Here is a 17,440-nt window from a genome sequence, read left to right on the forward strand (position 1 = left end):
CTGTCCTAGAAAAAAAAGTACTCATACACACACCCATACGCTAATTTATTAAATCCTTACAACTACCCTATGGTTAGGTATTAGCGTTATTTTCAAATTATAAAATAAAAACTGAGGACAAACAATTGAATAAGCTACCCACAGTCATACCTAGTAAGTAAAGGGCTAAGATTCAAATTAGATAGTTGGGCTAAGTGTTTAGCACCACTAGGCAGTTGGACAATAAAATATCCAGAATGGGTTACAGATGTGCAATAAGATTCTCATGGCTACAAACCATTTCAGCAGCAATATTTTAAAGTATAAAAGTATAGGCACTCAAAAACATGTAATAGTTTTAACATAATTTGAACAGTATTTCTTCCTCTATAATCATGCAAAAATCAGCAATTTTTTGGCAGAGGTGCACAGCTATTCTACATTGCATCTCTTCCAAATTTACCCACTAAAACATTAGTTAATCTAATTATTATATTAGTTGTGACTTATTTATCAACAGTAGAGATGTCTGCTGTACATCCATTTAAAAAATAGAGTTTTAATATCACTTTAATTAGATTAAAATTAATTATTTTACACAATCTTTCCTTTTAACAGAAAAGTATCACCAACATTATCAACATTATTACCATCTGATTTTAGATGTTCCTAAAACATTTTAGATTCTATTGATTTTCTTAATCAGTTATTTACTTATAATCTCAGGACAATAATAGTAAATGAAAATCTGATTCTTGACTGAATTTTGTAATAAATAGTTTGCTTTTAAAAACAAAAAGTATGGATATTTAAGAAAACAGCTAACTGATAAAGTGAACTATTGACCTTTATAGCTTCAGAAAATCAATTTGTCAAAGTATGACCAATTTAAAATTTTTTTCTCTGCAATAACTTAAAACAGTATTAAGAATGTAAAAATATTTTGAAAATTTAAAATCCTGAAGTAAGACTTTCAAGGCATATAATTACCTTAAGAACTCTATCCTTTGTAGATTTAATTTTAAGTGATGATAACTTAATGACTACACAGCTTATTTTTACTAAAGCTAAAGAGTCATAAGAATCAAAAGAACACCCAAGTTCCAAAAAAGGTAACTAAATAATGAAGATTATCACAATTTTGATTCAGATGTTCTAATTCTCTTCCTGAGCCTTAATGTCTTAAGTGCATGGAATGAGGCAAGCATAACTAAAAGACTATGTCATCTTACCTAGAGAGGAGAAATCATCTCAATTTTTTTAAGTTTCTACAAGAACAAAATAAGCAAAAACCTAAGATACATATTATCACATCATGCAATCTAACTTAAGAAGCTAAAGATAACCGCAATTGACAGACAAAGCTAAAATGCCACACATAATCAGAGAATCCCTCATTTTACTACCCTATGTAGAAACAATGGGGACTGGATAAGGCACTCAGAAGTATTTTACCTCAAGAGTAGTATAAAATTAGACCTAAAATAAATGTTCTGATCCTCTAACAAAGCTTTAAAAGCAAGACCTTAAGGATTACATAGTTTCCAAGTAACTTGCCTGTGTCCAAAAGCACAAGTTTACAGAAATGCAAAACTATATAGCACAAAATAAGATAAAGTTTGGCATTCCAAACAAAGATTACTAGGAATGCAACAAAGACAGAAAATAGATACATAATAATAATAATAATAATAATAATAATAATAATAATAAATCAATCAAAACCTATCCCAAAAGAATAGGTTGCCGAATTAGTCAACAAAGTCCTTAAAAGAAGTATTATAATCCTACTCCACATATTCAGGAATGTAAAAGATTGAACATGCTAAGAGTTATGAAAGATATTTAAAAGATGCAAATGGAACTGAAGAAAACCACAATGTCTAAGATGAAAAACATGCCGAATGGAATTAATGCATTAGGTAACAGAAGAAACAATCAGTGAATATGAAGACAGAGCAATGAAAACTATTCAAAATAGAAAACAAGGAGAAAAAAGGGGGGAAAGAAAAGAGGATTAGTGAACTTTGGGACAAATTCAAGCAACATAATATACATATAATAGTGGTCTCCGAACAAGGAGGAAGAGAAACAGAAAAACTATTTGAATAAAGGCTAAAATTTTGCCAAAACTGATTTAAAAATATAAGCTAACAGATCAGATGCTCAATAAAGAAAACTCGCCAAGGCACATCATAATCAAACTGCTTATAGTAAAGAGAAAAATTGTAGAAGCAGCTGGAGAAACAAAGCACATTGCTTAGATAGGAACAATGATAAGAATGACAGCTGTCTAGGCAAAAGACAATACAGCAACATTTTTAGGTACTGAAAGGAAAAAAATGTCAACATAGAATTTTTTTCAACACATAATTTTAAAAAGAAAGGTGAAACACAGATCTGATCGAATGATCACAATCAGAACTGCACAAAAAGAAATACTGAAGTTTTGATGGAAGATAAATAATATAAGGAAATATGAATGATACACAGAGGAATAAATTGCTTTGGAAGAGAAAACTTTCTGGATAAATATAAAAATGTTCTTAAAGTCATTTAATTCACTTTAAAAATAATTCAGAATTCTGAATTCTGGAGATAATTCATGATATCCACATTACTCTCACTAATTACAACCAAGAACCCTTAAAAGATACAGCAACTATGAAAATATTCTCTAAGGTGGAAAAAAGGAAGTTTTAGTGGGGACCTTGGAATGTAAGGAAAGACTTGTCAGTGAGTTCCCTGATTGGTTTTGTTTTATTGCCTCTATATACCCAGTCTGGGTATCTGGGTATTTCAAGCCTGAAATAAGAAAACACCAATGAGTGCAAATACACAAACAAAAAGAAAAGCCACCTCCCTGGCCAACGGAAGCAGGAAAGGGTAGCCATGCCTTAAGGACAAAAGCCTTTTGCCTAGACCCCTTCCTCCCTTGCCCCTGCTGGTCCAGGCAAAGAGCCCAGAGGAAGCTATGCTTATCCACATCCTTCTTCCCATCTACTACTATAGAGAGGAAACTGTAGGTAGAGCCCAGCCCACCATCCTCACCCTGAACAAACAAGGTAAAATCTCTTCCTCTTCCAACTTGATACTTTGGCCATGCAAATTGTGAGCAGAAACTTAACATTCATTCTCAACCTACACTAATCAGCTAGCACTCCCTACTATCAGGGACATAAACCATGACCAAGTGAGATGTATTAGAGGAATACAAGGCAAAAGCTCAATCTTCATAATCCACCACATTTAACAGTCTAAAAAAGAATATCAGAAAGGGAGACAGAACGTAAAGACTGCTAACTCTGGGAAACGAACTAGGGGTGGTAGAAGGGGAGGAGGGCGGGGGGTGGGAGTGAATGGGTGACGGGCACTGGGGGTTATTCTGTATGTTAGTAAATTGAACACCAATAAAAAATTAAAAAAAAAAAAAGAAAACATATCAATTGCTGCAGAAAAACCAGTTAAGGCAATTCAATACCTATTAGTAAACTAGAAATAGAACAATACTTCCATAATTGATGGGAGGCATAAAGCAAAATAAAATTACAACTGATACCATACTTAACAGCGAAAGCTTAAATGCTTTCCCCTAAAGTGGGAAATAAGGCAAGGATTTCTGTTCTCACCACTACAATTCAATATAGTTGTTTCTTGTCCTAGTCAGTGAAATATGGCAATGAGAGGAAATAAAAGACAAAAAGAATGGAAAAAAAATAAAACTGCACCTATTTGCAGATAATATTATTACCTACATAACAGGATTCCCAAGGAATCTACGAAAGAAAGAAAGAAAGAAAGAAAGAAAGAAAGAAAGAAAGAAAGAAAGAAAGAAAGAGAAAGAAAGAAAGGAAGAAAGAAAGAAAGAAAAGAAGAAAGAAAAGAAAGAAAAGAAAAGAAAGAAAGAAAAGAAAAGAAAAGAAAAGAAAAGAAAAGAAAAGAAAAGAAAAGAAAAGAAAAGAAAAGAAAAAAGAAAAGGAAGGAAGCCCACACACAGGACACCAAGAACCCTAGAATATGGGAATCTAGCAAGGTTGGAGGATACAAGATCAAGACAAAATCATACACTAGTAACGAACCACTAGAAACTCAAATGAAAAAACAGTATTTCAAATAGCTCCAAAAAGAATGAAACACCTAGAAATAAATCTGAGAAAAATGTGTACAGAATCTGTATGCTAATAACTAAAAAATGTTGATGGAAGATATCATAAAAAACCTAAAAAAAGAAACATACTGTGTTCATGGACTTCAAGACTCAACAGGGATTTTTTGCAAGTAGAGTAAAGCTGATTTTAAAAGTGTGTTTGGAAAGGAAAAAAATAACTAAATTACCTAAAACAATACAGAAAAAAAAAGAGAATACAGCCGGAGGAATCACACACCCAATTTAAGAGCTTACAATGCAGCTACAGTAATTAAGATGATATGGTGTTGGTGGAGGGACAGACACAGACCTATGAAAGAGAATCCAGAGTCCAGAAATAGATCCACACAGGTATAGCCAATGATTTTTAATAAAAGTGCAAAAGCAATGCAATGAAGAAAAGAGTTTTTGGAACTATGGTGTTAGTTCAGTTGGATATTCACATCCAAGAAAATTAACCTCAACCTAAACCTCACACCCTATACAAAAAATTAACTCAAAATGGAGCACAGACCTAAATGTAAAACTTAAAGCTATAAAACATTTTTTAAAAATCAGAGAAAATTGGGGATTCCTGGGTGGCTCGGCGGTTTAGCACCTGCCTTCGACCCAGGGCATGATCCTGGAGTCCCGGGATCGAGTTCTGCATCAGGCTCCCTGCGTGGAGCCTGCTTCTCCCTCTGTCTGTGTCTCTGCCTCTCTCTCTCTCTCTCTCTCTCTCTCTGTGTCTCTCATGAATATAAAAATTTAAAAAAAAAATGAGAGAAAATCTTCTCACCAGAGTTAGGTGAAGAATTCTTAGATAAGACACCAAAAGCATAATCCATAAAAGAAAAAAGTCCACAAATTGGACTTCACCAAAAATAAAAATTTTGCTATACAAAAGACCCTATTAATGAAATGAAGAGACTAGAAATAGACTGGAAGAAGATATTTGCAAGTCACATATATGACAAAGAAAAGCAAACAATCCAACTAAAAATATAAGTGAAAAATCTGAACAGACGCTTCACCAAGGGTGATATACAGATGGCAAATAAGTACATGAAAAGATATTAATCATCTTTATCTATTAGGAAATATAAATTAAAGCTGCAATAAAATATCATATCATGCCTATTAGAATGGCTAACCTAAAAAAATACTGACAATATCAAGAGCTGGTAAGAATGTGGAACTTTCATTATGTTTCAGGAAGAAATATAAAATGGTGTAGACATTTTGGAAAAGTTTAGCAACTTCTAAAGAAAATTAATCATATACTGCCATACAACCCAGGATTCACAATCCTAAATATTTATCTTAGAGCAGAGGTCAGCAAACTCTTTCTAAAAGGACCAAAAGTAAATATTTTAGCCATTACACACCAAAAGGACTCTACTGCAACTATTTAACTCTCCCATTTTAGCACAAAAAGCAGCCACAGACAACATATAAACAAATGGGAATGCCTATGTATTTACAAAAATGGATGGCCAATCTACAGGCTATAGTTGACCGACCCTTGCACTAGAGAAATGAAAATCCATGCTCACACAAAGGCTCTACATATATATTCAAAGCAGTTTTCTAATAGCCAAAAAGTGGAAACAACCCAAAAGTTCTTCCGTCTGTAAATGGATAAACAAACCATCATCTAAAACAGACTGCTGAGCAATAAATAAAAATGAATTAGTGATACATGCAAACAACTCGGATCTTTCTCAAGGGCATTATGCTCCACGGACAAGGAAGTCAACAATCTCTAAAAGATACATACTGTATTACAGTTGATACAATATTCTTGAAATGACAAAACTACAGTGATAAAGAACAGATAAGAAGATGGTAGAGGCTACACTGGAGAGAGGGTATAACTATAAAGGTATAGCATGAGGGAATGAAGGGGTTTCTTTGTGGTAATAGAACAGTTCTGTACTAGGACTGCAGTGGTGATTACATAAACCCATTTATATAATAAAATTTATATAACCATAAACACACAAAAGCAAAAAAAAAAAAAAACCACAACAACAAAAAAACAGAGTGCTTGCAAAAACTGGTAAAATCTATATGAGGTCTGTAGTTAAGTCAATAATATTATACCAATGTCAATTTCTTGCTTTTACAAATATACTATGGTTATGATTGATATCACTGGGAAAGCATGATAAAGAGTACAATGAAACTCTATGTATTATTTTTGAAACTTTTTGTTGAGTCTAAAATTATTTCAGAACAATATTTAGAAGTTAACCTTTAAAGGTTAAAAGCTAAAAATAAAAATAATAACAAAATGTCATGGAGTTTATAACATATAACGTGTACACAGCATAACACCTAGGAGAAGTGAAATGCAAGTATATTCAATCCATACCTCGCACTACAAACAAAATTTAACTCAAAATGTGTCACAGACTCTAAATGTAAAACCCAAAACTATACAACTTATCCATGAAAGCTCAGGAGAAAATCTCCAATCTGAAGTTAGGCAGAAATCTATTAGATGTAATATCAAAACCATGATCCATAAAAGAAAAAATTTCAATTTCCCTAAAATTAAGAATTTTTCCTCCTCTCCCACAGATAGGAATAAGGTACTCCCAAATCATATATTTGTTAAATAACTAGAATGCAGAACATATAAGAACTCTTTAAAACACACGAAACAAGAAACTCAGTTTAAAAAAAAAGGATCTGAATAAAGATGTCATTTAAAAAATTATGTTGATGGTAAGTACCATTAGACATTAGCAAAATGCAAATGACATACTATCACATACTCAACAGAATACCTAAAATTAAAAATAATTTAATTATTTTTAATTTAATTTAATTATTTTTAAGTTAATTTAATTATTTTTTATACTTTATATTATTTATATTTTAATTATATTTAATTATGCTGGTAGAAATGTAAAGTAATACAGCCACTATGGAAAACTATTGGTTTCTTAAAATAGTAAACATTCACCTACCATCTAACTCAACTATTCTACTCCTAAGTATTATCCAAGAAAAATTAAATGTATTTCCAAAGATCTGTACACAAATATTCATGGTAGCTTTATTTCTTATAGTACAAAACTAAACCCAAACGTCCATCAACAGGTGAATGCATAAATTCAGGTATATTCATAAAACAGAATATTACTCAGTAGCTTAAAAAAGGGAAGAATAAATTAATAAATCACACAATAACTTGGAAGAATCTCAAAATAATTATGCTGAGTGAAAGAAGTCAGACAAATGGGGGGGAAAGTACCTACCCTAAGATAGTATTTACATAAAATTCTAGAAAACATAAAATAATATGCGGTGACAGAAAGCTAATCCATAGTTGTCTGGGGATTGAGTGGGGAGACATACAGGGATGGGAGCAGAGAACCCCAAAGGCATACAAGACAATGTAGTGGGAAGGAGGATATGTTCATCATCTTGATTGCAGTCAAAGTTTCATGGGTACGCAGACATCTTAAAATTTATCCAATTGTGTATGTTCTATCTGCACATTATATTTCAATAAAGTTGCTACAGAAAACATACCCATGAAAGACTTATACATAAATGTAGAGCCACTTTACTCACAGTAGCCTACAATTGGCAAACACACACACATGCATCAAAGTGCATATGACATATCTGCACCATGGAATACCACTTAGCAATCAAATGACCTGATGGCATACAACATATTACAATGAATCTCAAAAATATTACACTATGTAAAGTTACATGCAAGAATAACTACTGTATGGTTCCATTTATACAAAGTTCTAAACCAGGCAAAGCTAATCTATAGTGACAAAGAATAGTTCCTGGCTGCCTGGGACCTGGCAGGTGGGCAGAGTTCAGGGAGGAAGAGGATTACTGGGGACTGAATGAGAAGAGGCAAGAAGGAACCATCTGGAGTATTGAAAACTGTCCATTCTATCATATGTACATTACACATTACACCTAAACAGAAAGTTTTTTTAATTGTTTTAGATTTTTAAGACAGAGGCCTAGATTCTATCCGATTTAACTTAATAGCTCTGCTTTCCTGAGGAACTTGCTTAGGCCTTCAGCATCTGTTTCCTCACATATAAACAGTGACAACACCAAGTCCACAGGGTGAGGTGAAAGTACATGTTAAAGGACTAACTGAAAAGAAGCAAATATTAATATTATTAACACTCAAAAGTCCTTCTAGAGCATCGTTTTTACTTATTATTTTCTATTTCTGTCTTTTTTTTTTTTTTTTCTATTTCTGTCTTTAAGTTGTTTCTATCCTAAACAATCTTGGAGTAATTGAAAAAAAAAACTAAAATATAATGAAATTGAGACATTTCTTATTAAAGAGGAAAACATTTTAAATCAAAGTAGAGCAATAAAGGGACGCCTGGGTGGCTGAGTGGTTGAGCGTCTACCTTCAGCTCAGGGCCTAATCCCAGGATCTGGGATGGAGTCCTGCACTGGGCTCCCTATGAGGAGCCTGCTTCTCCCTCTGTCTGTCTCACCTGAATAAATAAATCTTAAAAAAAAAAAAAAAAGAGAGAGAGAGAGAAAGAGAGAGCAATATGAAGCAAGATAAAGCAAAAGTTTTCAAAGACTAAATAGTATAGCTGAAAATTAATCATTTTCTTAAAGTAGAAGTCTAATATCTCTTCTATGGCTTAAGTGGAGAGTATGCACCTTGAGCAGGATTTCTGTACCAATTATATTACTGATTCAGTTCCCACATTCCAAATAGATCAAAATTATAAATATTTAAGATAAAAATGGCAGATATATACAAATATTTCTATCACAGAAATAAAGAATATTTTTTCAGACATTCAAACAACACATTTGAAACTCATACTCCCAACAAATCTGAAAGCCATTACTATTTTTGACAAAGTCTTTCACAGAGGATCATAATAAATGCTCAAATTCTGATATTTCATCTGGAAACACCATTTGTTTTCTTTTTAATAATAAATTTATTTTTTATTGGTGTTCAATTTGCCAACATACAGAATAATACCCAGTGCTCATCCCGTCAAGTGCCCCCCCTCAGTGCCCATCACCCATTCACCCCCACCCCCCACCCTCCTCCCCTTCCACCACCCCCAGTTCGTTACCCAGAGTTAGGAGTCTTTATGTTCTGTCTCCCTTTCTTATATTTCCTACCCATTTCTTCTCCCTTCCCTTCTATTCCCTTTCACTATTATTTATATTCCCCAAATGAATGAGAACATATGTTTGTCCTTCTCTGATTGACTCATTTCACTCAGCATAATACCCTCCAGCTCCATCCACGTTGAAGCAAATGGTGGGTATTTGTTATTTCTAATGACTGAGTAATATTCCATTGTATACATAGACCACATCTTCTTTATCCATTCATCTTTCGATGGACACCGAGGCTCCTTCCACAGCTTGGCTATTGTGGACATTGCTGTTAGAAACATCGGGGTGCAGGTGTCCCAGCGTTTCATTGCATCTGTATCTTTGGGGTAAATCCCCAACAGTGCAATTGCTGGGTCGTAGGGCAGGTCTATTTTTAACTCTTTGAGGAACCTCCACACAGTTTTCCAGAGTGGCTGCACCACTTCACATTCCCACCAACAGTGTAAGAGGGTTCCCTTTTCTCCGCATCCTCTCCAACATTTGTGGTTTCCTGCCTTGTTAATTTTCCCCATTCTCACTGGTGTGAGGTGGGATCTCGTTGTGGTTTGAATTTGTATTTCCCTGATGGCAAGCGATGCAGAGCATTTTCTCATGTGCGTGTTGGCCATCTTCCTCTGTGAGATTTCTGTTCATGTCTCTTGCCCATTTCATGATTGGATTGTTTGTTTCTTTGGTGTTGAGTTTAATAAGTTCTTTATAGATCTTGGAAACTAGCCCTTTATCTGATACGTCATTTGCAAATATCTTCTCCCATTCTGTAGATTGTCTTTTAGTTTTGTTGACTGTATCCTTTGCTGTGCAGAAGCTTCTTATCTTGATGAAGTCCCAATAGTTCATTTTTGCTTTTGCTTCTTTTGCCTTCGTGGAAACACCCATTTGAATTCAAAGTCCCCAAACCACAGGGACACGTGGTAATAATACAAGATTTTGCACTAGTGTTTTTACAAACAACTTTGGCTGCTTTTGGCTTATTTTGTTATTATTTTTTTATTTTAAAGATTTTATTTATTTATTCATGAGAGATAGAGAGAGAGAGGCAGAGACACGGGCAGAGGGAGAAGCAGGCTTCCCGCAGGGAGCCTGATGCGGAACTCGATCCCGGGATCCCAGTATCATGCCCTGAGCCAAAGGCAGGTGCTCAACCGCTGAGCCACGCAGGTACCCCAGCTAACTTACTGAACTCATTTTTATACAACTGAGAATGAAAATTAAATAACTGTAAGGAAGTCATTTGAACTTGGAATACATTTTTTTTTTTACTTAAAAAGTGACAATATATAAAAATACAAACTAGCCAGTAACTCACTATATGTTGCAACATTTTTGGAACTAAAATATGACTGAAACAATTATTTGTAAGGGAAATTCTACAGAAATACCTCCATAACAATAAAAGTAAGCCCTCCTAAATGATGTTTCAATCTCTTAAATGTTAACATGCAGAGACTGATAGCTGTCCCTCAATATCCCTCCTTCACCTTTTTACACAGGAATGGAAATTTCTGGGCACAGGACACAGCTAAAGATTGTCTGGCAGCTAGGTGAAGCTTTGTGACTTAGTTCTGGACAATGGGATGTAAGCAAAAGTAATGTATATGACCTTATGTGATGGCCTTCAAGAAAATGGACATGCTCTTTATTTTATCCTTAACTCAGCCATGCTGCCTAAAACATGAACATACAGTGAAGCTAGAGCAGCCTTCTTGAACCATGAGATAAAAACTGCCTGTTAAAAATGGCAAAAAAAAAAAATTAAAAAATAAAAAAAAGGACACCTAGGTGGCTCAGCAGTTGAGTGTGTCTGCCTTCTGTTCAGGGCATGATCCCAGGTCTAGGGATGGGGATTGAGTCCCACATCGGGCTCCCCAGATATAAATAGCGACAACACCAAGTCCACAGGGTGAAGGGAAAGTACATGCCTCTCTCCCTGTGCCTACATCTCTGCCTCTCTCTCTCTGTGTCTCTCATGGAGATATATATATATATAAAAAACATGATTAGAAAATCATGATGTTGGACCTCCAACATCATAAGGCCATCATATTAACCCAAGACTGCCTATTTGGATTTTTAAATCAGAGAAGAATAAGCCTCCATGGTACTTAAGTTGTCAAATTTTCAGCCTAAATGTATCTCAGTTTCTGATGGTAGAGGGAGGGGAGACAAAGGAAAAGGAAATAAAAATAGACTTTATTTGTAATAGAGACCTGTAGCCAATTCTCATGTGTGTGTATATCATTTTTATTTGTTCTTCAAAATTCATGGCTTTCCTTCATTAGGACCATTTTTAGAAATATAAAACTGTAGTATGCTAGGTGACCTGAAATGAACACAAGAAATTACTTTAAAATGATAGATGAGAAAACAGAGATATGAGCAAACAAATAATGAGCCCAAGGTTATTTTTATCAAATATTATTAGGTCTTTTTTTAATGGCTCATAAACATTTTTTTTTCTGAAGAAACAAGTCATGAAAGCAAAAATGGAAAACATTATTAAGAGGTATTGTTTGTGTGACAAAGAATATATTGCAAAACCAGCATGCATTGTGAATGGCAAAGAAAAAACAGTGACACAAAGTATGTAAGTAGTCTTCTGAATGCAGCTACTACTACAGTAAAGAAATAATGAGTTCTAAAGGCTTGCATCAGAGTATGTTTTCATCTAGAATAATCCATTGCCAACAGAAGAGCCCTGGTGATGAGGCAGGAAAGTTTGTCCCATATGGAGAAAAAAAGTTAATGTCTCACATATCATTCAACATTTATTCCAATGAGAATTAAGCTAAAATAAAAACACCTATGTTATCCACAAAGAAAAACTAATTAGAGGGATGCTTGGGTGGCTCAGTGGTTGAGCATTTGCCTTTGGCTCAGGTCATGATCCTGGGGTCTTGCAACCCCAAGGAGCCTGCTTCTCCCTGTGCCTAAGTCTCTGCCTCTCTCTTTTTCTCTGTCTCTCTCATGAATAAATAAATAAAATCTTAAAAAATAATAATAATAATAACCTAATTAGAGCATAAATGAAACTTTGGGTATTACGAGCTCAGAAGCAATCTCATGAAAATTAAGTACATGCTACCTTCAAAATATGTATAACATATACGTTTTTAATATTTCATTGCTTTGGATTGACATTTCACTCTAATAAAACACAAGATAGTATTTCTCAAAACACAAGTCTTCTTGAGTGCAAATATCAATAGTTACTTCCTTTAAAAAGTTTTTTTTTTTTAAAGTAAGCTCTACGTCTAATGTGGGGCTTCCACTCATGACCCAGAGATCAAAAGTCACATGCTGAGCCAGACAGATGCCTCTAAGTTCTTTTTTTTAATAGAAGAACATCTTATATAAATTCCAAGTAAGTCATAATAATACTTAAATACTCAAAATATTCAAATTATGCAGTGATCTCCAGTACAAAATTAAAAACATAAAACTTCTTAAACTGATGGCAGCAAATGCCTAAGAACCATGATTCTGAGAGGTATGAATCTGGTAGTCAATGTACTTAGGATTCATGGAATATTCTTTGTCCAGGGAGAGTAACCCAACAAACAACACAATTCACTACAACTTTTTGAAATGAATCTATGTTCATTCTTTTCTTTTTTTCTAAGTGTAAGGGATCATTTTTGGCAACTATCAGATGTCTGTGTCATCAAGGAAAGGATTGCAAATTCCTTTTAAGGTTTTAGGTCATCCAAAGCACTACACACCTCACAAAGTGTCCTGTCATGTTTCCCAGTATCTGCGTATCTTTACCAGCAGCGTGATTTACTAGATGTTGTCACCCTGAGATTCAACATGCAGAAGCACATCCTGAAGCAGTGAAAGATCTCCCTGGTGGTTAGGCCAAGTGAATTTGTGATTTTCATTTGCTTCCATAAGGCCAACTACAGCACCTCAAACTGATACTTTTACTTCAGCCAAATATCCAAAAATATCCCTCAAGTAAGTCTAGTCATGAATAAACTCGTCAAACTGTCCTGAGAGTAGCCTTTCTTTCTCTCCTAAGCAAATTTAGTAGATGATAAATGAGGCAGTGATCTAAACTGCAGCATAGAACTTTAAGACATTTCCTTTAAGGAACCAACACATTTCTGCAGTTACTGAGAATCTCTCATTCTGTTTTCCACTTCTTGAGAAAACCTACGGAATAGGTAGTGGTTCGTGGTTCTGTCTCAACAAAGTTGATTACGTTCAGGGTGGTAAGCAAGATATCTTTTAGGATAATTGTCCCAGTTTTTAATGCTAATTCATGCCAAGCCAACTGTAAAATATGTAGGTCATGAATACTTGAAGTTCTTTCTTCACAAAAATAGCAAAATCAGATGTATTCCCCAAGCATGGCTAAGTACTCCATGCAAGCCTGATGCAGCAAACCCCTTCTTCACCATGTCAAAGATACCAGAAGCCTTTCAGGTTTCCAAAAGGTACCTCACAAACTTGGAACTTGTTTTGCATCATTGCACACAAAAGAGATGAAAACCGACTGGCTTCATGAAAAAATGTTAGTCCTTACACACAAATGCTTGTTGAATGGGAAAAGGTTTAACTCCCAATTTGACAATTATCTGCTTCAAAATATTAAAAGAAAGTGTAGTTTTATAGAGTACATAATATCATCTGATTGAATTTGGGCCATAGCAAAGAATACTTTGTGATAACAAAATTTCAGTAGCCCATTCAAACCTTTCTTAACCTATTCTAAATTATCATCTTAAGGATCTCAACATATTGAAACTTACATAAATTGGCAGGTTAAGTAGAAAAATTGTGTCTTCTAAACAGAAATAATTACTGAAACCAATCTTTCTGTATTATTCTCTATAGGTTAACATACATTTCAAAATAATGATTCCATCTGTTGCTTTACATGTTTCTCTAATTGCTGAAATCCCTTTAATCATTCTGAATTAGAGTCATTTTCAAGGAATTTTTTAAACTCAATTTAGTTCCAGCACAAATTGTCAATAACCGTCTCTAACCTTAATGTACTAAAGATTTCCCTTCCTTTCTTCTACTATAGACCTCATATCAGAATGGTAACCACTGGCAATAGCAAATAATTCAATCTCTAATTATCCCATAAACTTGGGTAAAATATACAACCAGTACATTTTGATAAATATTTTTGATACATAAACCAACATAAACCACCCACCTTGATCTGAATTGGTATAGGAACTAAACAGGACAAGTAGCAGATATCCTTATCTGTAAAGCATGCAAGCCTTGAAAAGCTTGGGTTGAAAGTTACTACTATTTTAGTATTTATAAGTTTGAAATATAAATAAAATACCTTAATGCCTAATGATATCTCTTACTATACACTTAATTACCTCATTTTGTAATTTCAAATACATTCTATAGAGAATAAGCTATAATTATTCAATATTCAATGGTAAATAAATTACCTTATTTCTTAAGATCAGCATTTCCCAAAACTTATTACAATAAACCTTGCCTCATTGGTCTAAAGTTTCTGACCCCAATTTGCAGAACTGCTCGTTCATATAATTATGTCTATAATACTTATTTTTAAAGCACTAAAAACAAATATATTTTCCAAATATTATTTTTCACAATTCATCAGTATGAAGCATTTAATGACTGTAACATTGAATGAAGAAGCATTCTTCCAACTTGGAAACCAAGTACTTTTCACACTTCTATTACCCAGGTATTCTGGGAATAATAAGCTAGTTACTTAAGATAATTCCTCAATAAGTACTCTGACATTTTGCCACTTAAAATATTATGGAAAGTTTTACTTACTGAAACTTCTTTCAGATTTTTCTCAAAGGAGAAATGACAAGACTCTCTAGAAAAATCAAACTTGTATGAACCAGCTGGTCCTCCTCCTGATACCAACGCTTTTCTCACTTCATCAACATATTTCTCTTTTTCCAATGCCATGTCATCGGCTTCTTGGGAAATCTCTGATTCAGAAACTATGGGAGACATTTAAAAAAAGTTTTGAAATTTCTAAATATGAGAAAGTATTTATTTACCTGTTGCTACTCATTTATCACTTACGTAACAGAAATTAAAACAAAAGGTAAAACCAATCCCCATACCACATATTTTTAAGTCAAATTATACCTTATAACTGAACTAGCAATTTTTGAGAAACACATTAGTCTCAAATCTCATCTGAAAAACATTAGACTCCTTGCATTTTTTTTCTCTGTCCTCAGATGAAATACATGCATTATAAATTACAAGAAAAACTACCATCTTGTAATCTTGTATATTTGCTACTAGGTCAAAGCCAGATAAATTATTTCTTATAATGATTAATTAGTTTAGTATTTTATAACATCTTTCTTGCCTCAATTATTAAAGACATTAGTCTATTTCTATTTAATGGACTGAGTCAAATTAAAGTAAAAATGGGAGTTCATTCTTCTCATCTCATTATGTGCCAAAAAACAAAGAAGGTGGATGATGGTAGATGATGAGGAACAAAAGAGAAGGGAATTAATATTTATTGAGTGTCGCCTGTTGGACATACACACATGTTAAAGACCTGGCTTCCAGTTCTCTCATCTAGGTATATTGAAAGTTAATGCTTTATTCATCTACAGAGATTCCTTTTTTTTTTAAAGATTTTATTTATTTATTCATGAGTGACACGGAGAGAGAGACAGAGGCAAAGACATAGGCAGAGAGGGAAGCAGGCTCCATGTAGGGAGCCCGATGGGAGACTCGATCCCAGGACTCCAGGACTCCAGGATCAGGCCCTGGGCCAAAGGAAGACACTCAACTGCTGAGCTACCCAGGCATCCTAAAGATTCTATTTCTTTTTACTACAGAGATTTTTACTGATTTTATATTCTCAATTCTAAATAGATATTCTCTCATTTTTTCATAATATCCTGTTCTTGCCACACCCTTCCTTTAAATACTTGAAGGCTTGAAACATATTCAAGATCTCTTTCAAATCAGTCTTTATGCATGGTTCCTGAAGTATTAATTCCATTTCTACTACCTGCTGACACACTCTCATTCTGGTTTTTCCCTTCCATGCTTTGCAATGTTTGAATAAGGGTCCCTTCTAGCCAGAGTAGTGTTTCTGGAAAAGAGGAGGTGAGTTTTGAATCAAGGTGGCTCTTTTACCTTTCTTGGAGCCTCTACAGTTTTCAATAGCTATGGAAAGTTAATTTCTTTCTTCTTTTTTTTTTTTTTTTTGATGGTATTTGTTATTTTATTTACTATTCATTTATTTTTATTTAAATTCAATTTGCCAACATATAGTAAAATTCCCAGTGCTCATCCCATCAAGTGCCCTCCTTACTGCCTGTCACCCAATCACCCCCATGGAAAATTAATTTAACTTGGTTTTACACTTGAAGCGAAGAGTTCAAACTTAAATCCCTGTCCTTCATCCATACATAACACAGACTTAGGGTTGTGATTTTTGTTTGGACTTTTATCCACTCTTAGTGACTAGCTTGATGCTATGCTGCATCTTCAAACCAGAGAGTAGTCTTTTCTTATTTTGTCTTGCTTTTATAAGAGGATTTCATTAACAAGATAACTTTCAGTTTCCTTTCTTTACATTGAGAGCCGAGCTCCAGTTCCTTAGAAGGCCTGTCATTCCAACATTCTGCCCCACTTAGGTACTACAATCACAGTCATTTAGACATATATTTAGTTCAGATATTCCGTGAACCTATAGTTAAGTTTTAGTTCCCATTAACCACTTTGGTTTTTAGATACCTTTTATGGATGGCCACATAGGGGTTTCCCTTTCTCACATTCAAAAGCTAAAATGTATCTGTTTGCTTTAAAAATTACAAGACTTAATCTAACATTTGTTTGGAATGTGTGTGTGTGGTTGGGTGGTTTCCTGTGTCAATCCAGGCTACTACAATTATGAAAGACTCATGTGGTTCTATACTTCTATATTTAAAGGTTACATTTATCTATTTTATTCCTTCTAACATTGAAAGATAGACATTTTCATTTTTCAAATAATAAAACTGAGGCTCAGATCAAGTAATGGTCTACAGTCATGGAATAGATAGTGGTCAAACTGGGATTCATAGTTATGGTCTCTCAGTTATTTGGTTTTGTGGTGAGGCAGATGTAGGACCCTGGAAACACTATTTCTTTCCATGGTATTAAAAAAAACACATTAATAAGATATACTACAGAAAACAATGAAAACTT

General features: G+C 34.1%; 1 protein-coding gene across 7 annotated transcripts in view; it reads right to left on the bottom strand.

The window, feature by feature from the left end:
* The window catches only part of XRCC4 (X-ray repair cross complementing 4), a 232,192-nt gene that overhangs the window by 196,488 nt on the left and 18,264 nt on the right, over nucleotides 1–17,440 (bottom strand). For all 7 annotated transcript variants that reach the window (XM_038532412.1, XM_038532413.1, XM_038532414.1 and 4 more), the window contains one exon: nucleotides 15,041–15,216. In XM_038532412.1, coding sequence (XP_038388340.1) covers nucleotides 15,041–15,216 — 176 coding nt within the window. The remainder of the gene's footprint in view (nucleotides 1–15,040; nucleotides 15,217–17,440) is intronic.

This window comes from Canis lupus, chromosome 3, assembly GCF_011100685.1.
Source record: "Canis lupus familiaris isolate Mischka breed German Shepherd chromosome 3, alternate assembly UU_Cfam_GSD_1.0, whole genome shotgun sequence".
In the NCBI taxonomy this organism is placed as follows: domain Eukaryota; kingdom Metazoa; phylum Chordata; class Mammalia; order Carnivora; family Canidae; genus Canis; species Canis lupus.